At 47.5% G+C, this 21268-nt stretch overlaps 1 protein-coding gene across 2 annotated transcripts in view; it reads right to left on the reverse strand.

Moving 5' to 3' along the window:
• Positions 1 to 3132: 3132 nt before the first annotated feature.
• Positions 3133 to 21268, reverse strand: part of KAT7 (lysine acetyltransferase 7) — a 65824-nt gene continuing 47688 nt past the window's right edge. Inside the window, exon 14 of one of the 2 annotated variants that reach the window (XM_084804785.1) lies at positions 3133 to 4206. In XM_084804785.1, the coding sequence (XP_084660911.1) occupies positions 3634 to 4206 (573 nt within the window). In that variant the 3' untranslated portion in view covers positions 3133 to 3633. The remainder of the gene's footprint in view (positions 4207 to 21268) is intronic. The other variant, XM_084804784.1, reaches the window with a different exon arrangement.

Here is a 21268-nt window from a genome sequence, read left to right on the forward strand (position 1 = left end):
CAGTGTCAGTTTGGCTACACACGGAGTGTTGGAGAGTTGAGATCAGTATTACAGTATTATCAGTATTACACTTGGGCCTCATCTACACGGAGGATTTACTCTGGTTCTACTGCACCTCACAGACGATCATGGCAGATGACTTAACCCTCACCCTGCATTAATTGCACATTTTCTGCCCGAAAAGCCGCTTCTTTACAAAGTTGTTTTGCGCTGGATTTTCCCGTTGCAGAGGCCTCCATGAGGTTTGGGAGTCTGTGTGGCCTCAATTGGCTTCAGCGCGGGCTGTGGGGAGCAGCACTGATAGGCAGAAGGGAAAGTTGCATCTTGAAAGGGTGAACACGAGGAGAGGTGTTGGCTAAACATGTCAAAGCGGAAGTAACTCAGTGTCTTCCATTGCACTTCAGTGGGCACGGGACAAGGAGAGGGGCAGGGAGCAAGCGTTTGCTCATTTGCTGCCCCGCACCTATGCAGTTGATGACGTTCTGTTCTACTCATGGGACCCCACCCACCCAGCCCCCAATTAATGCAGTTTCAGGTGCCGTCTGACTTGTGAAAAAGTGTTTTTTTAAATGTATACACTGCTTTACTGGCTATGTTTGCCACGGGAGGAGCAAACCCGATTTCATGAAAACCCGGATTTGAATGGAATCGCCTCAGAAAGTGTCTCCTGTAGATGGGGCCTTGGAGAGTTGAGATCAGCGCTAGTATGCCTGATGAATCATCGCCATCATTAATAACAAATAATTTCTGAGACAAATTAGTTTTGCTCTGTTTATCTCCCTATATCACACAAGAAGGAGACCAAAGGTACCCCAAGGTTGGTGTCTTTCTCGTTCACGTCTAGTGAACTATGCCTAGAGATTGGTTCCTAGCAGAAAAAACACAGAGACTGCAGTTATCTCCAGCCATGATCCAGCTAGCAGGAACATGAGGGGAGGCTGCCACACAGGTATCCCAAGCTGGATGAGGATTGGGGAACCACATGGTGCAATGAAGTGCCCTTCCGCACTTCCCTTCTGCAATCCAGTTGCTGGGGCTGCACGTGTGGAACCTTTATCTAAAGGCTAAAATCCCAGCCATTACCAGTCTGGGAGGGAGACTGAGAAGCTGCAGTCACTCCCTCCCTCACCCACCAAATAACTGACTGATAGGATTTTAGCTTTTTTAAGAGGCCCCCAACAACCGCACTTCTCCATCTCTCTCTCTCTCTCTCTCTCTCTCTCGCACCAGTTGCCTCTATATAAATAAGCTGTAGGCTGGCCAAGTGTCCTACTTTACAGCCCTGTAAGATAATGAACTGTAAGAAAAAAGAGCAGAGGCCTAGAAGTTGCCCGTTGATATGGGACCCTCAGGACAGTAGACTGAGCAAGCCACACAGCTCACCTGGTCACACTCTTCCCCACTCTGGTTAGATGTCTTGTAAACCTATTAAATTATAGTAATTATTTTGACATTTGCATCTATAATATAAATTAGCATATGCAAGCTTGGTCACTGGGTTACAGCCTTCTTCGCTGTGGTTTAGTCTTTGACTAAAAGGTGGGCTAGAAATACTTTTCATAAATAACAAATTAATAATAAATTGTTAGATTAATAATCAATTAATAAAGTGTAAATTCCAGTCATTATTTATAATAGACATATGAATTAGCATACTCAGATTTAATGCAATCCTGTCTACTCTTTTGTTCTCTGTTTGGGTGATACATTTTCTTTTTGGCGAGGACCATTTTGATTTCCCAGAATGCCCCAGAGTAATCGTATGTTGGGGGTATTGTGGGAAATGCAGATGGCAGCTGGATCCATCTGTCTGTGGCTGCTTGAAGTGCCCAGCCAGAAAAGAAAATTAAAGCGGGGTCGTAGTGTTGCTGGCCCTGGTTACATGTGTTTGCATTTTTCTTTCTTTCTAGACTAAGCCTTCAAGGTCATTGTCTTAATGCAAGAATCCTCTTCCTTTAAAAATAATAGCTGTGACATTGATCCTGAATGCCATCATGTGTTACCCTTTTATGAAAGGAATCTGGCAGAGTTGATCTCTCTCAGCCTTCCTCAGCTTAGTACCCTCCAGATCTGTTGGATGACAACTCCTAGCATGGCTGGCTGGGGGATGCTGGGAGTTGTAGTCCAACACATCCAGAGGGTGTCAGGTTGGGGAAGGCTGACCTATAGCCTGGGAATCTGGTTCCCTTTCCCTTTGGTGGATACTCAGTGGGCAACTGTGGTGGGGCGGGGCCTCGTTTAACCAAAGGGAGATCCAGTGGTGGATGTCTATTGCCACCTACTGGACACAACCTCTCATCAAGCAGTAACAAAGGCCAGGATGCAACTCTTCCAGGTTAAGTAGAATCTTCTCCGTAGTATTTGTGTAGATGCTGGAATGTCCTTTGGACCAGAACTGGACCAGAAGAGGAATGACTGAGGGAGGACGTTGTTAAGGGTGCAGGATGAGGCCTTGGGGTAGACTGGAAAGATTGGAAGCTGTGAAGCAAATATAAGTGCCCTTGCCTGTTTCTAAATGAGGAGTTCCATTGCTCAGACCTGCCTCTGCAAGGGTGGCTATGTGTCCTACTGTACAGAGGACGGTGCTCTCGTTGAAGGCACCCTGTGTCTGAAGGGCTGACCTGTCCAAGTCTGGGGAAAGGCTAAAGTACCATAAGAAAGGAACACAGGAGCCTTGAAGTTGCCCATCTGCAGTGAGCGCCTGGACAGCAGACTGAGCAAGGCACACAGGTCACCTGGTCACAGTCTTTCCACTATGGAGAGACATCTTGCATTTCTATTTGCATTTCTAAATGTGCGCCTATACATCTAAATTAGCTTATGCACATTTTATATGGATCATAGAATCATAGAACGGTAGGGTTGGAAGGGGCCTATAAGACCATCGAGTCCAACCCCCTGCTCAGTGCAGGACTCCAAGTCAGAGCATCCCCGACAGATGGCTGTCCAGCCTCATCTTGAACGCCTCCAGTGTGGGAGAGCCCACCACCTCCCTAGGTCATTGGTTCCATTGTCGTGTTGCTCTAACAGTCAGGACGTTTTTCCTGATGTTCAGCCGGAATCTGGCTTCCTGTAGCTTGAGCTCATTATTCCGTGTCCTGCACTCCAGGATGATTGAGAAGAGATCCTAGCCTTCCTCTCTGTGACAACCTTTCAAGTACGTGAAGAGCACTATCCTATCTCCCCTCAGTCTTCTCTTCTCAAGGCTAAACATTGTTGTCCTTTAATGTTTTAATATTTTTACAATTTTAATATTGATGATTTAATTACATTTTTAACTTTTGTACAGTTGTATTTATATTTCCATTTATAGGTTTTAATTGTAGCAGTTTTAACGTTGTAAGGCCGCCTTGAGTCCCAGTATTGGAAAAAAGGCAGGATATAAATAAATATAATAAATAAATAAACTTACCCAGTTCTTTCAGTCTCTCTTCACAGGGCTTTGTTTCTAGTCCCCTGATCATCTTTGTTGCCCTCCTCTGAACCCTCTCCAGTTTGTCTGCATCCTTCTTAAAGTGTGGTGCCCAGAACTGGACACAGTACTGCAGATGAGGCCTAACCAGTGCTGAGTAGAGGGGAACTAGTACTTCCCAGGATTTGGAAGCTACACTTTTATTAATGCAGCCCCAAATTTCATTTGCCATTTTGCAGCCACATCATATTGTGATCTACAACAATTCCAAGATCCTTCTCGCTTGTAGTGTTTTTGAGCCACGTATCCCCTATCTTGTAACTGTGCATTTGGTTTCTTTTTCCTAGGTGCAGAACTTGGCACTTATCCCTATTAAATGTCATTCTGTTGTTTTCTGCCCAGCACTGCAGTCTATCCAGGTCACTTTGAATTTTGTTTCTGTCTTCCAAGGTATTAGCTATCCCACACACTTTTGTGTCATCTGCAAATTTGATCAGCATTCCCTGCACCTCCTCCTCCAAGTCATTCATAAAAATGTTGAAGAGCACTGGGCCCAGGGCTGAGCCCTGCGGTACCCCACTCGTTACCTCTCCCCAGTTTGAGAAGATCCCATTGATAAGCACTCTTTGAGTCCGATTCTGTAGCCAACTGTGGATCCACCGGATCATTGTTTCATCTAGCCCACTTTGAGCTAGTTTGCTCATCAGGATATCATGGGGCACTTTCTTGAAAGCTTTGCTGAAGTCGAGGTATATGATGTCCACAGCATTCCCACAGTCCACAAGGGAGGTTACCTGATCCAAAAATGAGATCAGATTAGTCTGGCAGGACTTGTTCTTGACAAATCCATGTTGGCTTCGAGTAATTACTGCATTGTTTTCACAGTTATCATCTGCTCCAGAATTTTCCCAGGGATTAATGTCAAACTGACTGGTTTGTAGTTCCCAGGTTCCTCCTTTTTACCATTTTTGAAGATAGGGACAATGTTAGCCCTCCTCCAGTCATCTGGCACTTCCCTCATCCTCCATGATTTCTCAAAGATAATAGACAGTGGTTCTGAGAGCTCTTCTGCCAGTTCCTTTATTAGTCTAGGATGCAGTTCATCTGGCCCTGGATCCCTGTCCCATTTTGTCCCGTTTTGTTTGTTTTGGTGATGCATTTCTCTTCTTTTGGTGATGTGTAAGTGGCCACCTTACCCTCTGCAGGTCCCACCATCTGAACAGAAAAATGCCCTAATCCTCAATATGAGAGGATAGCTAACCATGTCCCAAAATTGAACCCTAGCTCTAAAACTGGTTTTAAGCCAGAGGCGGGTAATTTGTGGCCCTCCAGATGTTTTGGCCTACAGCTCTCATCAGCCCCAGCCAGTGGTGAGGGATCATGAGAATAAAACTGCCAATATCATACTGCCCCTATACAAGTCTATGGTGCGACCACACTTGGAATACTGTGTACAGTTCTGGTCACCACACCTAAAAAAAGATACCGTAGAGCTGGAAAAAGTGCAGAAAAGGGCACCTAAAATGATCAAGAGCCTGGACATCTCCACTATGAGAGAAGGTTACAACAGCTGGGCTTGTTCAGCTTGGAAAAAAGGAGGGTAAGGGGCGACATGATAGAGGTCTACAACATTATGCATGGTGTGGAGAATGTAGATAGGGAGACATTTTTCTCCCTCTCTCAAAATACTAGAACCCAGTGGGGTCATCCTATGAAGCTGGTTGGTGGGAGATTCAGGACAGAGAAAAGGAAGGACTTCTTCACACAGCGCAGAGTTGAACTATGGAACTCGCTACCACAGGATGCCATGTTGGCCACCTATTTGGATGGCTTTAAAAGGGGGTTGGACAAATTCCTGGAGAAGGCTATCAATGGCTACTGGTCCTGATGGTTGTCTGCTACCTACACTACCAGAGGCAGTGGGCCTGTGTACACCAGTTGCTGGGGAACATGGGCGTGTGTGTGTGTGCGCTGTTGAGCTTGTGTCCTGCTTGTGGGTTCCTGGTCGACAGCTGGTTGTCCACTGTGTTAACAGAATGCTGGACTGGATGGACCCTTGGTCTGATCCAGCAGGGCTCTTCTTATGTTCTGATGTTCTTATGGGAGTTGTAGGCCAAAGCCTTTGGAGAGCCACAAAGTTCCTATTTTGGATGTGAGTTCCTATTTGGGATGGGCAAACTTACCACGGTCAGGTCATACATGACTTGCAGGACCCCCATCAGCTGGCTGCCCCTGCTCGCCACATGTGGCAAGTCAGTGGGCAGTCCGCAAGCGCCTGGCAAGCAGCCTTCTGATCCCTTCCCGAGCTGCCATTTGCATAAAAATTGAGGCTTGGCCTTAATCTTAAAGGCCAATTCTACACAAATGGCGGCCGTAAAGCAGCTAAGTACACAAGATTGCAGGTGGAAATGGCCATTTATGTCTGTAATCTTGCGTAAATTGTCACTTTATTGCTGCCATTTGTGTAAAATCAGCCTTTACAAAAATGGCTGAGCTGCCATTTTGCAGCTCAGCGAGGAATCGGGGATTCCTGTGGTTACTCGACTCAGTGTACACCGAGTCGGGCAAGTGCCGGATCCACAGACTGGCATCTGGGGGTCCAAGCCAGTGATTTCTTACTGGGCCTTGAGCCGCAGCTGGATGCCCACAACATCCCTAGCTCCTATCCTGCCAGTTCTAAACAACAATAAAAAAACTGCATCAATGCCATGTGGTCTAACGTTCAAGACATCTTGTTTGTTACATGACCCTTCAATACCCCAGCTGAGTCCAGAAAGAGCCCACAGTTAGCCGCTGCGATCTCTCCAGTGAAAAAGATCTTGGGCAATGGTACTAGGAACATTCCCCGTACCACTGAGCTACCAATCACGTCCACGGTGCCCACAACAGTGGCCTGGATGTTGTGGTGTTCATTCTTCCTTGTTCAGGTGTGCTGCTGAAATGCTTGTCCCCATCACATGAACACATCGAGACGAGTGTGTAGTTGCTTTGGTTTGATTCTGAAGACTGGCTGTGGGTGAGCATTGGCACTGCAGCTGCACTCAGGTCCTTCACCTGGGAAGGCCATGCGTTCTGTGTACAGCCCTGCCTTTGAGCTATGATGGGAAATGAGGTGGGGCAGACTGCCTGTGCATTGTGTGGGGAAGAGGGTAAGGAATGGATTAAATGGCACCATCGTTATGCCTTCCATATATACCTTGTCAAGGTTCTCCTTATGGCCTGGACCCCCTGAGCAACCTCTTAAGGATCTCTTCCCTCCTTAAGAGTCCCACTTTCCTTCTTTTAAACTTTCCCTTCCCAGTAACTTGGGGTTTAGGCTGTAGACATGGGGTCACTGACACTCTAGACACAGGGTTTAACCACAACAGTGTACTGGTATATTTTAAGCTAGCAAATCACAACTAAAGATATTTACACAATGGAACTGAGTCACACAAAAGGCATTAAAAGAAAAAAAAAGAAAAGCTGCAAAACACAAGTTCCTTTACCCTAGCTGTCCTTAGACTTTTCTAGGCTGCTTCTTCCTGCTCACTCTTCAGACTCTGCTCTCACTTCAGGCTCTGGCTGTCTCACTCTGGCTGCAGCCTGATCTTTCTGACTCTTACTGGCTGTCTCCCTCTCTTTATATACCCTCCTCCCTCAAAACCGAAAGTACTGCTTCAAACCTGAAGAAATGAAACAACTGGGGAAATGAAACTACTTCCCTCAGGGGAATCCCTCACAACAAAAAATCTCCAGGCCTCTAGGCCTGACCTTTTTCCTTGCCTCTGGAGGCCTCAGACCTTCACAGGGGAAAATAACACTGGCTCACCTCCATTTTGTAGCCACAGCTCAGTAGTATACTATGTGCTTTCCATGCAGAAGGTCCCAGATTTGATCCTGACACCTCCAGTTAAAAGGCTAAGGTAACAAGTGACGGGAAAGAACTGTGCCTGAAACACTGGAGAGCTGCTGTGTGGTGTAGTAGTTAGAGTGTTGGACTGGGACTTGAGAGATCTGGGTTCTATTCCCCATTTGGCCAAGAAGCTCACTGGGTGACTTTGAGCCAGTCACTGATTCTCAGCCTAACCCACCTCACAGGGTTGAGGTGAGGATGAAGTGGAGAGGATGAGGACCATGTAAGCCACCTTAAGTTCCTTGCAAGAGGAAAACAGGGAGGATATAAATGTAGTAATAAATACAAAATAATCCATCAATCAATCAGTCAATACAATTGTGCTTGGGGCAGAATTGATGCAGGGTCCAGAGGCTAGCAAGTGTAGGACACACTGCCTTGCAGATGGAAATGTACTAAAAAACAAGATGTTTCTACATCTTTCACTCCTGTTTTATTTGTTACTTTAACAGCAGGGGTGGGCAACTTATGTCCTACAGTTATTGTGGACTGCAAATCCTATCATGTCTCACTATGGCTAGGGCTGATGGGAGTTGTAGTCCAACAACATCTGGAGGACACAAGCTGCTTGACACATCTGAGTTGACAGGGTCAGTTTTCTCTGCAGCAGAGAGGGCGCTGGAGGCTAACAGATCTTATCCTACAAACACAAAAGAACAGCCCCACTGCCTGAGCATGGATCTGCTGTACACTGAAGCCAGAGGCAGGGAGAGAAATGGACCACATCTAACAGCCTTGACATGCATGCAAAACTACCCCGGGGATCCTGTGTTCTCCCAAGCTTGTGCACCATCACCTGTGGCCATCACTCTGTGTGGCCAGCCTGTTGTGTGATGGGAACAGCCTAAACAATCCGAGACACACCAGGACTCAAGGAGGAACAATTTGTTACCAACTGTCTAGAAAATCTGGGCCCCAAACTTAGACTTGTGCAACACATGCAAGAAAGCAAGAAAACTCTGCTTCCAGCCTATATTCTAGCTTGAGCTAGACCCAAGCTCTCTCCTAGTCCTGGAAAGGTTGATGTAGCCATAAAAGTACTGCCTGAAAGCAGTGTGTTGGGTGCCCCAAAAAGAGGATGCCAATTTTGCATGACATTTCCATGTGTCCATTTATATGTATACATGCCAGATTGAGAAATAACGCTATAATTTAAGCAGACATGCAACACACCTCACCACATTGGGGATGGCTGTGACCAGGTGAGCTGCTTACCTGCTCGGTCTACTGCCCAGGGGCTCACTGCTGATGGGCAGCTTCAAAGCCCCTGGCTACTCTCCCATCTTAGAGCTCTTTATCTTGAAACTGGACTTTGACCAGACAACCCTTTAAATAGAGGATGCCTTCATATAGAGGACTGTCCCCTGTAAAGTAGGACACATGTCCACCCTAGCAGGATGTTGACTATTTCCTGAATCCCAAGAGTTGCAGAACTGCATTAAAATGGCTTGCTCGTGTATCTTTATGGCATGCTCTGCCATAGAGCACTGCTGCTGGGGGGGGGGGAGGCGGGCTGGCCCTACTGTTAGGCAGAGTGAGGCAGCTGCCTTAGGCAGCTGATGAAAGGGCAGCAAATGCTTAATTGTGAAGAAAAAGAAGAACAGGAGGAGGAGGAGGAGGAATTGTTTGTGGGATTTTCTGCCTCAGATGCCAAAATACCTTGATCACTGTTACTATATACCATGACAAGAGAAAGGAGTTAGGGTGTATTATTTGCGGCTCCACCTCAGGCAGCAAAGTGTCTTGAGCCAGCTTCCTTCAGCTCTCCAGATGGGAGTTGTGCTAATTGTTATTATTAATTAATGATAATAATTTATTAATTATGTTATGTACTTATTTTTCTGTCGATCATAGGAATGGACCTGCAACAAAATCTTGCTGAAACCCAGCCCTTCCCTCCAAGCCGAGCATTCACCCCCCTCCTCTGCACGCTGTCCTGACCCATCTGTGATTCCTGCATCCCGGCAAGGTGATGATGGCTCAGGCGAGAGGGCATGAGCTCAGGCTGTGAACAGGTGCAGGAGCGGAGCAGGTGCAGGACCCTGGACAGTAGCGCAGGTACTGGCCCAGAGACGCCTGCCTTCAGTCCAGGGCCATCGGTAGCAATCATACAGCTAAGGTAAGAGGCAAGATGCCCCAGCACTGGTCAGGAGCAACTGTTAGGGTTCTATAGCCTGGCCTGGAGAGTCCTTCTGGAAGCTCCATGCCTGTTTCAAGTGCTGCATCTAACTGCCTTAAAGGGCTAGTGCCTTTGCAGTCACCTGCTTCTTCTGGCAGGTGAGGGTCTGAACAGTGGGGATCTGGTTTGGGGGACTGGAAGAGTCTGAGGTCCACTCCTCAGAGTCAGAGTGCAGCAGTATTTCCCCAGAATTTAGCACATGGGGTGCAGGACCCAAGGTGGAGAGCCCTCCGTGGGTGGGCCACAGAGCAAGTCTGAGCTGCTGCTGGAGGACAGTCTCTGAGGGTACTCAGTCCAGGGCCATGACATCTTATCTTCAGTTTTTCTTGTGGTGTAGTGGTGAGAGTGTTGGACTGGGACTCAGGAGACCTGGGTTCTAGTCCCCACTTGGGCCATGAAGCTCAGTGGGTGACTTTGGGCCAGTCACCGTCTCTCAGCCTACCCTACCTCACAGGATTGTTGTGGTGATAAAATAGAGATGGGCAGGATCAGGTATACTGCCTTGGGCTCCTTGAAGGAAAGACAGGATATACACGTAATATAACTAAATCAATTCATTCATTCCATGGCTTCTGAGGATGCTTATTCCTAACTAGGCTTTTTGTTTGCTTGCTTGTTTCTCGCCCTCTTCAACTTCCTTTTTAAAAGATTCTTTGTACTCTGGCAAACCTTCTTCCCCCAAGTATGTGGCTTCCTCCCTCTAGTTTCTCAAAGGCTCCAGTTTGGCGACAGTCCTGCCAGCACTCACCATCTGAGTGTGTTGTTAGAAAGAGTGATGATTAGCAGACAGTCATTTCCCTGTTCTGTAATCCATATGCTTTCAGAGCAGCTTACAAGTTAAAAACAAAAATAACATCATTTAAAAAAAAATTAAAAACAGCAGCTCCAGAGTCTTAGCATAAAAAAAAACCAGACACCTTCCTAATTTACAGAATAATCCAGAATGAAAAAGCTAAAAGGCCAGGCCAATAAAAGTGTCTTCACTTGACAATGAAAGGGCATTATTGTTGACACCAGGTGAGCCTTTTTGGGAAGACCATTCCGAAGTCAGAGCACCACAGCATAAAAGACCATTTCCCTAGTCCAGTGGAAGCTGGTGGCTCTGATGTCAGTGGGGCGGCGAATCCACTCCGGGTTTCAGTCAGAACCAGTCAGCACTCTGAAGGAGCTACCGCAGCTTGGATAGCTCCTTTAGAGTGCTGACTGGTTCTGACTGAAACCCAGAGGGAATTCACCACCCCACTGACATCGGAACAACCAGCCTCCACTGCCCTAGTCCCTACCCACTTCATTTCAGAAGATGGTGGCAGAAGTGGGGAGGGAGGAAAGGAAGAAAGGTCTCTGAGCATGATCTTCTTCATCCTCAGGCAGCTTCATTTGAGAGCAAGTGGTCCTCCGCATTATTGTGGGCTTTAAAAGTAAGGAACAGCACCTTGAACTGTGCTTGCAATTTGGTGCCAGTAGCCAGAGCAGTTCTGTTTGACCGAGCTCTGGTTAGCAATCTACATTTATTTATTTATTTATTTATTTATTTATTTCTATACCGCCCAATAGCCAAAGCTCTCTGCTATCTAGCTGCTATATTTTGTGCTAACTGCATGCAGTCCATGCAGTCTTCAAGGGCAGCCCCACACAAAACACATTACAGTAGTCTAAGTGGAAAGGTGCAAGAGCATGGAAGCTATGTCCTCACCAGGAGCAGGAGTCCACAGAGCATGAGGTGCTGTTGGGAGGCAGACCTAGCCAGAGGTAGTCATTTAGGGCGTAATCCTATGCATGTTTAGACAGAAAAAAAGGCCTACAACTCCCAGCATTCCCCAGCCACCTAAGGGTATTTATCAGACAACATAGCAGGTTGGGTTGGACCAAAGTAGCAGGACTTTGGACAGTTCCAAGTTAGCCACTTGCTCCATCAAGGACCAGAGCCCAGCTGAACCCAAATGTTCAGCCTGGTCCTGACAAGCCCTCATAGGATCTGCTCCCTTGCTGTGGAGGACAAAGCCTTGAAGGGGCAGCCCTCTGAGCTGGATCCTAGCACTCTATGGCTTCTCTGTTATTTCTCACCAGGGGCATTGCCTGTGTGGGCAAGTTGGCTCTCTCTGGGATGTGAAGCCCTTGGGGCGAGGATGCCAGAGTGGTGGGAAACGAGGCTAAGAAGACTTGCATCCTGCAGAGTACATCCTTGGAGCCCCATATCCCTACCTAAAAAGGATCCTTGGAGTGTAGTGGGGGGGCTTTTTCCTGTACCAATAAAAGGACCCAGTGTGTGTGTGTGTGTGTGTGTGTGTGTGTGTATGTGTGTAGAACTGAGCTCAAGGGAGTGAGAGCACAGTTGTGCATCATTTGAGCCCAGTTTCCCCACCCCTATCCCAAAAGGGTCCAAGCATTGGCAAGGGGGAACCCTTTTCACTGCTGAAAGAATCCCAGGGCAGGCAGCGGCCTTAGATGCACACCCTGTAAGGACACACTAAAACAAATATCCCTACTCTTTTGTTCAGCCATTTGTGGCCTAAACACCAGCATCTGTGGATGGTCCACTATTGTGGACGGTCCCTAAAAATCACCATTCACCTGGGACTTAATGCATGCCAGGGGCCACTTGGCAATTCTTAAGGCCATTCAGAAGGAGCCAATGTATTTACATAGCCACAGTAGCAGATGTGCCCTCGGATATACCCCCCGCTCTGAATCCCTTCAAGGGGGAGGTCTTGGTTCCCCCTCATGGGAATTATTTGTAGGTCATTATTTTCTCTCTCTATTTTTGTCCTCTGTTCGTTTCCCACTCACATACCTCCTACCTTTCCTTTGGATGCTGTCACAGCCCAGGTTCTGATAAGGTATATTTTCTCTCTCCCCCCACCCCGCGCCCTCGGCCCCCGCAACGTCCTTGTGACACCTCAGTCGGAGAGCAGGGGAGAGGAGATTAAAAGTGGGTTTAATTACAGGGGGGATGTTTTCCAACACAACGCTGTCACTGCATCCTCCTCAGGTACAAATGAGTGTGTGATTCCTCGGGCTCACCGTGTTATCAGAAATAACACGAGGGAGGAGGGTAGGCTGTAGAGAGAGACTGGCACCAGTTCTTCTGTGATCGTGAGAGAGATCACAACAGAGTTAGGAGCAAGGGCATCCCAGGCTTTCCCTTCTCATTTGACTTCTCACTCCTCCCTTTCCTCAGCAGGACTTAAGAATCCCCTTCTGACATCAGACCAAAGGTCCCTCTAGTCCAGAATGTACTTCCAGCAGGGACCATCCCCTGTTGTTTGGCCCCAGTGCCTGGCAATCAGAGCTTATGCTGCCTTTTAATGGTGCATCTTGAACCACGTGCGGCCAACATCTAGGTCACCACAGCCCAGGGGCATTTTGCTGCCTGAGGCAAAGGACAAGATGGCACCCTCCACCACACCACACCCCCTCTTCCATGTACCAAAGCTGATTGGACCAACTTAGAGCTGGCATCAAGGCACAGCATTATGGGGCATCTGCCGAGGCCCACACCCCAGTGAGGGGTTCATTACCCATCAGTAGAGCCTTCTGGCCCTGTTGTTTCTGTTTCTCCTTGATATCACTGCCTGTTCGCGCCCTCTTCAAGTGAGCAAACAGTGAGGGAAACAAGGTAATGGAGTAGTAAGTCAGGGCCAGCCAAAAACGTTTTGCTGCCTGAGGCAAAAACCAAGATAGCACCTCCCCCATGTACAAAAGCCAACTGGATGGGCAGCTGAAACTTCCTTCAACTCTGGTGATGGGTCTGTGTCCTCCACAGCATCTGAGGGGCAGCAGGCTTGCTGAGTGGGGCAGGTAGTAGCACGACCCACAGAACTCTGCCCTCCGACAGTTCGCTGAAGCTCTCTGTGCACCAGGGCCCCCCAAATGACCTCCCAGAGAGACGTAAGTGCAGAAGCAAACTCCATTTTATTCCTGTAGTCATGATGGTGATATGATTTGAGTGAGTTCAAAATGCAAAATTGCACATGCTCAGGTAGGGGGATTTTATTTGTTTCTCAAGCAGGATTCCCAAACAGGCTTGCTGCTCTTGTTGATCTAATGTATGAGGAATGCAGAAGCAGTCTGAAAACACGGGATGCCGGCTGGAAGGGGCGAAGAGAAATGTTAGTTGTGTGCTTCACAACTGAAGTAATACACATGGCCATCCAAGGGTGCAATCCTAGGCACGTTTAGACAGGGAAAAAGTCCTATAGCTCCCAGCATTCTCTGGCCAGCATGGCTGTCTGGGGAATGCTGGGAGCTGTAGGACTTTTTCCTGTCTAAACATGCATCGCATTGCACCCTAGGATTGTTCAGTCCAGGTTCTAAAATTATCTAGTTCACCATGGCTGCCCCTGAACATGAATGTTCACTTCCTAGGCATCATGGCTAGAAGCCACTGACAGGTTGTAAAAGAAGATAGGGAGAATGATCTCTCTAATGTTGTGACCTTCACAGTATCCCTGCTGTTTCATAATGTGCTGGAGAGAATGGCCATATGTCCTACTTTATAGAGGACAGTCCTCTCTTTGAAGGGCGTTCAGAGGACAGTTTCCTATTTGAAGGCATCCTGTGTCCAAGGACCTCCTAAGGCAGGGGAAGCAACTGGTGCCCTCCATATGTTTTGGGCTATAGCTCCTGTTAGCCCCAGCTAGCATGGCTGACAGTCAAGAATGCTGGGAGTTGCTGTTAGCTGGGAGAATGTGGCATCCTTTCTGACCAGGCAAATGTCATATCATTGAGGGGGTTTGTGTCCGATCTGGAAAGCACCATGGTGGTGAGGTGAGGGATTGAACGTGATCAAATGCTGGCTTTTCTGCTTGGCTGCAAAGGGCAAAAAACTGATCAGGACCGACATGAAGAAACCAGGCTCTGGCCATGCAGATCATTGGGAGAGACAGGATCTCAAAGGCACAAATATCAAGGTAATTATACCACGTTATCCTCTGGGCAAGGGGTTCGTCTCCCTCCATCCATTAGCAATCTCTGCTTTTGACAATCCAGAGAGCGTGAAAGACACGTCCACTGGGCAGAACAAGTACAGTGCAGAAGAAGGAGTCATTTTATGCGTGACAGAGAGTGAGTGAGAGAGACTTTTCTTTATCAGATTTCTAAAATGTTGAGGAAGGAGATCAATTTAATTGTATCAAGAGTTCAAGAGGACTGGCGGCATGGCATGGAACAAATTGACGACATTCTCCAGAATAGCAGGGCCTGAGGCAAAACTTTAGAACTGGGGTGGAGCACTGCTCCCCTCTGGATCTTGTTGGGCTACAACTCCAATCATTCCTGACCTTCTACAATGTTGCCTGGGGCTGGTGGGAGTTTCAGTCCAACAACATTTGGAGGAGGCTCGCAGGGAGAGATGTACAGATTTTGTAAAATCTGTTCCATCTGCATTTCATAGATTGTCAGGTGCCTTTTGTTCCACTGTCTGCTCGTTGACAGAACTGGATTTTTTCCAATTTCCCAAATTTGCGCAAATTCGCACCTGTGCAAATGCTCAAATCCCTCCAAATTGTGCATTTTCATCCTTTGGCCTATGGGGCAAATGTGTATTTTTGGCTGGTGTTTTTTAATTTTACGTATTTTTGCGTAAAATTCTGGAAAGTTAAAAAAAAATGGTCCACAAGTCTGCGGAATCTATGTGCCTTGAGAAAAGCTGTTCCGCTGTGGAATCTGTGGGTTGGAGTCATAGAAATCTGAACTCATTTGAATCCGTTGTGGATTTCTCCGACATCCCTAATCTCAGGTACTCCGCTCCTGGATTAGAATATCTCCTAACATCTGGAGGAAGGGGAGACGCTGACTCCCTTTTGTTGGTCCCCCTCCAGAAAAGCACACATACCAACACTGAAGGGCAAGGACCGGTTCACACGCTTTGAGGTTCCTTTGTAACATGCAAAAATCATAGGCAGCTATGCTGGCCCATTAGGGGAATCCAAAAACCACCATACGACAATACCTTTGCTAAGACCAACACAAATGTCACAACATTGTGAGCAAGCTTTTGCGTTCTCCAGAACTCTTCCTTACCAGACTGGATGTGGGTGGGTGTGGAGAGATAGAAAAAGCTGGGTGTGGTGTAGTTACTTCCCCAGTTTGCAGTTTATAACAACCTTGAGTTGGAATGCAGGAGGAATTTTGCAGGCATCAGCCTTTCCCAACCTGGTACCCTCCAGATGCATTGGAGTACAAAAAGTTTAAATTGTTTTTGATTGTGTTTGATGTATTTGTTTTATTATTGATTTATTAAGTTGTATTAGTGATTGTAAGCCTCCATGAGTGCCATTTTTGGTAGAAAGGTGGGGTACAAGTCAAATAAATAAAATAAAATACGTTCCCATCATCTGCATCCAACATGGCCCGTGGGGATGATGGGAGTTTGTAGCCCAAAACACCGGGTTGGGGAAAGGCTGACATAGCGTCTCAGGCTGCAAGACAGACTGTAAGATGCACCTGGGCAATAGGGACAAAAACAAACAAACAGAATGCCTTTCTTTGTTTTTCATGTGTTGTTTTTCTGAGTTTTTGTAAACCACCTCGGTTTATTATTTATTTATTTCATTTCATTTCTGTACTGCCCAATAGCCAGAGCTCTCTGGGTGGTTCACAAAAATGTGTTGGTTCCAGAAATACAGTAAAGAAATATGATAGCACTCTTCAAGTACTTGAAAGGTTGTCACAGAGAAGAAGGCCAAGATCTCTTCTTGATCATCCCAGAGTACAGGACACGGAATAATGGGCTCAAGTTACAGGAAGCCAGATTCCGGCTGAACATCAGGAGAAACTTCCTGACTGTTAGAGCAATACGACAAAGGAACCAATTACCTGGGGAGGTAGTGGGCTGTCCCACACTGGAGGCATTCAAGACGAGGCTGGACAGCCATCTGTCGGGGATGCTCTGACTTGGATTCCTGCATTGAGCAGGGGGTTGGACTCGATGATCTTGTAGGCCCTTTCCAACCCTACTATTCTATGATTCTATGATTCTATAAATGCAATAAAAGAGTAATAATTCACCAAGGGCAGGAAAAAGTCTGGGGCCTGCACTACCTTCAAAAATGGCAATGAGAGATTTGTTTGGCTGGTTTCTAAGCCAATGTGCTATTTCAGCCCAGCGTACCCCCTTGTTATTCCCACCCCACCTGTCTCACTGACCCCCAGCCCCTCTGCCCTTCTGCCTCAGCAGCAGGGGTGTAGAACCTCTGGCCACGGGGGCCAAACCGGGCCCTCTGGGTTTCCCCAGGAGCCACAGCCCCTTTCCCTTGACCACCAACTGTTTGGTGGTTTCCCAGTCTTTTGTACAGTTTTTCCCCCATTCCAAGAACTTGAAATGCAAAGGCTCAGTGACTAGCAGCAAGAGTTTTAAGCTAAAACAGGCTGGTCTTTTTCGTCTGTTGCCCTGGCCCTTTTGCCCATGGCCCTGCCCACCACTGGAATGTATCCCCCAGGTGCTTCTCCAAAATGGAATTCGGCTTCAGTCTGAAAGAGGTTCTGCACCCCTGCTCTACAGCCTCTTAAGTAGGGCTGTTCACTGCTTCAGCCCCAAATCCCAAATCCTGACCTGAAGCAGGGCACTTCAGGCCAGTTTGGGCCGCTTCCGAGGAGAGGCGGAGGGGGCACAAAGTGGATCAGATCGCTTCAGTGGCACTTTGGAATGATCCGGAAGCCCAGCCACACTGCCGCCCAGCCCCCAGCTCCTTACCTGGGTCCTTGGGACGCGTGCCAGCAGCCCTCTTCCTGTTCTAGGAGTCGCCATTTTAAAAACGGTGGGCAGGGCCATGGGCAAAAATGGCGACTCCCTGTATTTCCAGAAATAGATCCTGCACCATTCGCTCAGGATCTATTTCTGGAAAGATAGGGAGTCACCATTTTAAAAATGGCGACTCCCTGCCGAAGAGGAGGCAGGAAGAGGTCTGCCGGAACACATTCTGAAGGCCCAGGAGCTGGCGGCGGCAATGACTCCCTGGAAGAAGAATACAGCTGCCAGTGTGCATCCTGAGGGCCCAGGTAAGGAACTGGGGGCTCGCACGTCACGGGGGGGGGGAGCAGGATTTGCCATCCGAATCCTGCTTTGCCTCTGGAGGGTGAAGCACCCTGAAGCAGCCAGAAGCAAAGGGGGCCCACCTCAGAAGCCCTGAAGCGGCATCCGAGGCAGATCGAGGGGTCCCTGCACAGCCTTACCTGTAAGTCGCAAGGTAAGCTAAGTTGAGAGGAACATGTTTTTCTCGGTTAGATAAAAAATATCTTGCTTTCCATTGGTGTTAGATTCCTCTTGAACATCACCTTAAACGCCCTGGAGGCTGGTGGCTCCTATGTCAGTGGACTGGTGAATCCACTCAGGGTTTCAGTCAGAACCGGTCAGAACTCCAAAGGAGCTATCCAAGGTGCTTCTGCACCTTGGATAGCTCTTTTAGAGTTATGACTGAAACCCAGAGTGGATTCACTACCACACTGACATCAGAGCCACCGGCCTCCACTGCCTAAATGTGTCGATTGATGTGTTTGTTCTATCTATACTTTTATCATTGTTCTGGTTCTATTCCATAAGACTATATTAGGTTGAATCCAGATTTAGGTGTGTGCAACTGAGCTGGTGGAAGCAGACTTCTACACCCTCTGAAAATGCTACCACAGAGGGTCGGGAGACCCTGCTGAATTGGGTGAGCTGTGGTGTGGGGCGAGGGGTAACCCACAAAATCAGGCAGAGGCACTTCCTGTAAGCAGGACCCTTCTGTCCACAGAAGGCAGATCCTGAATTCAACCCACTGAATTTGTCATTTTTCGTTTAGATTTCATTATGAAATTCACCGAGGGGGGGGGGGAGGAAATTTGCTGAAAAACCTATTCGTGGTCTGTGTGCTACCAGGGAACACAAAGCCATGGAGGGAGCAACCCTATGTCCTCTAGGCACCATCTGGGGGACACAGGATATTTCAGTGTCCTGACTCCGAGCTCTGAGCCAGGAAACCATGCTCCTGAGAGACCCGTGCTGGCTGCTGCTACAAGCTCACAAACGTGAGTTCATAGGGAGTGAAAGGGGGCATTCCCGGGGGAGAGGAGAGGAGGGACCGGGGCGACAGCCATGCGACACATTCTATGCCTGTCCCAACCTCCTTCCTTCCCCCTCCCCGAAGCCTCCGCTAGACAGGCGGAAATGCCCGTTTAGCTTAAATGCAGAGCAGGGGGTGCAATGCGCCTCTGGCTCTGCATAGGAGACTCATAAGCCTCCAAGTTCAGAGGCTTATGAGTACCCACAACGGATCCCATAGGATTGCACCCTTAGTGATGTTATTGTACGAAGCAGTATATAAGTACTATTAATAAATAAACTGGAGATATCAAGGGAACGTTTTGTGCAAAGATGGGCATGATAAAGGACAAAGAAGGCAGGGACCTAACAGAAGCAGAGGAGATTAAGAAGAGGTGGAAAGAATACACAGAAGAACTATACAGGAAAGATCTTAATGTCCCTGATAGCCATGATAGTGCGGTCACTGAACTTGAGCCAGACATCGTCGAGAGTGAAGTCAAGTGGGCCTTAGGAAGCATGAGTAACAACAAAGATGACAGTCTTCCAGCTGAGCTATTTAAAATCCTAAAAGATGATGCTGTTAAAGTGCTGCACTCAATATGCCAACAAATGTGGAACACTCAACAATGGCCACAAGACTGGAAAAGGTCAGTTTACATTCCAATTCCAGAGAAGGGCAATGTCAAAGAGTGCTCAAACTACCGTACAATTGTGCTCATTTCACATGCCAGCAAGGTTATGCTCAAAATCCTACAAGCTAGGGTTCAGCAGTATGTGAACTGAGAACTACCGGAAGTACAAGCTGGGTTTAGAAGAGGCAGAGGAACTAGAGATCAAATCGCCAATATTCGCTGGATCATGGAGAAAGCAAGAGAATTCCAGAAAAACGTCTATTTCTGCTTCATTGACAACGCTAGAGCCTTTGATTGTGTGGATCACAACAAACTCTGGCAAATTCTTAAAGCGATGGGAGTACCAGACCACCTTACCTGTCTCCTGAGAAACCTGTACGAGGGTCAAGAAGCAACAGTAAGAACCAGACATGGAACAACGGATTGGTTCAATATTGGGAAAGGAGTACGACAAGACTGCATATTGTCGCCCTGCTTATTTAACTTATATGCAGAGTACATCATGAGAAACGCCGGGCTGGATGAATCACAGGTCGGAATTAAGATTGCTGGGAGAATTATCAACAACCTCAGATACGCAGACGATACCACCCTAATGGCAGAAAGCAAAGAGGATCTAAAGAACCTCTTGTTGAGGGTGAAAGTGGAGAGCGCAAAAGCTGGTTTGAAACTCAACATTACAAAAACTAAAATCATGGCATCTGGCCCCATCACTTCCTGGCATATAGAAGGGGAAGAAATGGAAGCAGTGACAGATTTTATTTTCTTGGGCTCCAAGATCACCGCAGATGGTGACTGTAGCCATGAAATTAAAAGACGCTTGCTCCTTGGGAGGAAAGCTATGGCAAACCTAGACAGCATAGTAAGAAGCAGAGACATCACCTTGCCGACAAAGGTCCGTCTAATCAAAGCTATGGTTTTCCCAGTAGCAACGTATGGCTGTGAGAGCTGGACTATAAGGAGGGCTGAGCGCCGAAGAATTGATGCTTGCAAACTGTGGTGCTGGAGAAGACTCTTACGAGTCCCCTGGACTGCAAGGAGGTCAAATCAGTCCATCCTAAAGGAAATCAACCCTGAGTGCTCATTGGAAGGACAGATACTGAAGCTGAAGCTCAAATATTTTGGCCACCTAATGCGAAGGGAAAAGTCACTGGAAAAGACCCTGATGCTGGGAAAGATTAAAGGCAAAAGGAGAAGGGGACGGCAGAGGATGAGATGGCTAGATAGCATCACCGATGCAATGGATATGAACTTGAGCACGCTACAGGAGAGAGCGCAGGACAGGAAGGCCTGGCGTGCTATGGTCCATGGGGTCACAAAGAGTTGGACACGACTTAATGACTGAACAACAACAACGTTTTATGTTCATCCATCAGAAGAATGCATACATTATGACAGAAAAAAATCTTTGATCTACAGGAGAAATGAAAGAAACACATCAAGCCAGTAGATGGATACTGACAAAGGTTTCAGACTGGCTGCACTAGGGGGATGAGAAACAGTGGGGCAAATGAAACATCTTGCAACAAAATGTTGCAGCGTAGATTATTCCTGTTCCAGCCACTCCATTCTACCCCTCACCCCCAACATTCATTCAGCCTACCAGCCTCTGCTGAGAGTTGACCTGAGAGCAAAACTGATTGGGGCATAGAGGCTTGAGTGAGTCCTCCACCTCAGGCAAACAGGAGACATTATACTGATAACATGTGTATGCGGCAGGAAACGTGTTAGGGTGGGGTAGATAAATGGATCCTCTACCAAACGCTACCTGCATTAGACTGAATCCAGGCTAGTTTAGTTGCACTTAGTTCTCATTGAAACCAATGAGACCTAAGTCATAACTAGTTTTTCACATGGATTTCAATGGGTTGGATCCAGACAAGGTTGAACTTCAGCCCCATTGAAATAAATGTAAAAAGATAGCTATGGTTTTAACCAGTGGAGGCTGGTGGCTCTGATTTCACTGGGGCTGTGATTCCGTTCTGGGTTTCAGTCAGAACCAGCCAGAACTCTAAAGGAACTATCCAAGGTGCTGAACCTGTTTTGGGGATATGATTCAGCACTTTGGATAGCTCTTTTAGAGTTCTGGCTGGTTCTGAGGGAAACCCAGAATCGATTCACAGCCCCA

Source organism: Heloderma suspectum, chromosome 6, assembly GCF_057233095.1.
Source record: "Heloderma suspectum isolate Gila_16-S chromosome 6, 16-S_ref, whole genome shotgun sequence".
Classification (NCBI taxonomy): Eukaryota; Metazoa; Chordata; class Lepidosauria; order Squamata; family Helodermatidae; genus Heloderma; species Heloderma suspectum.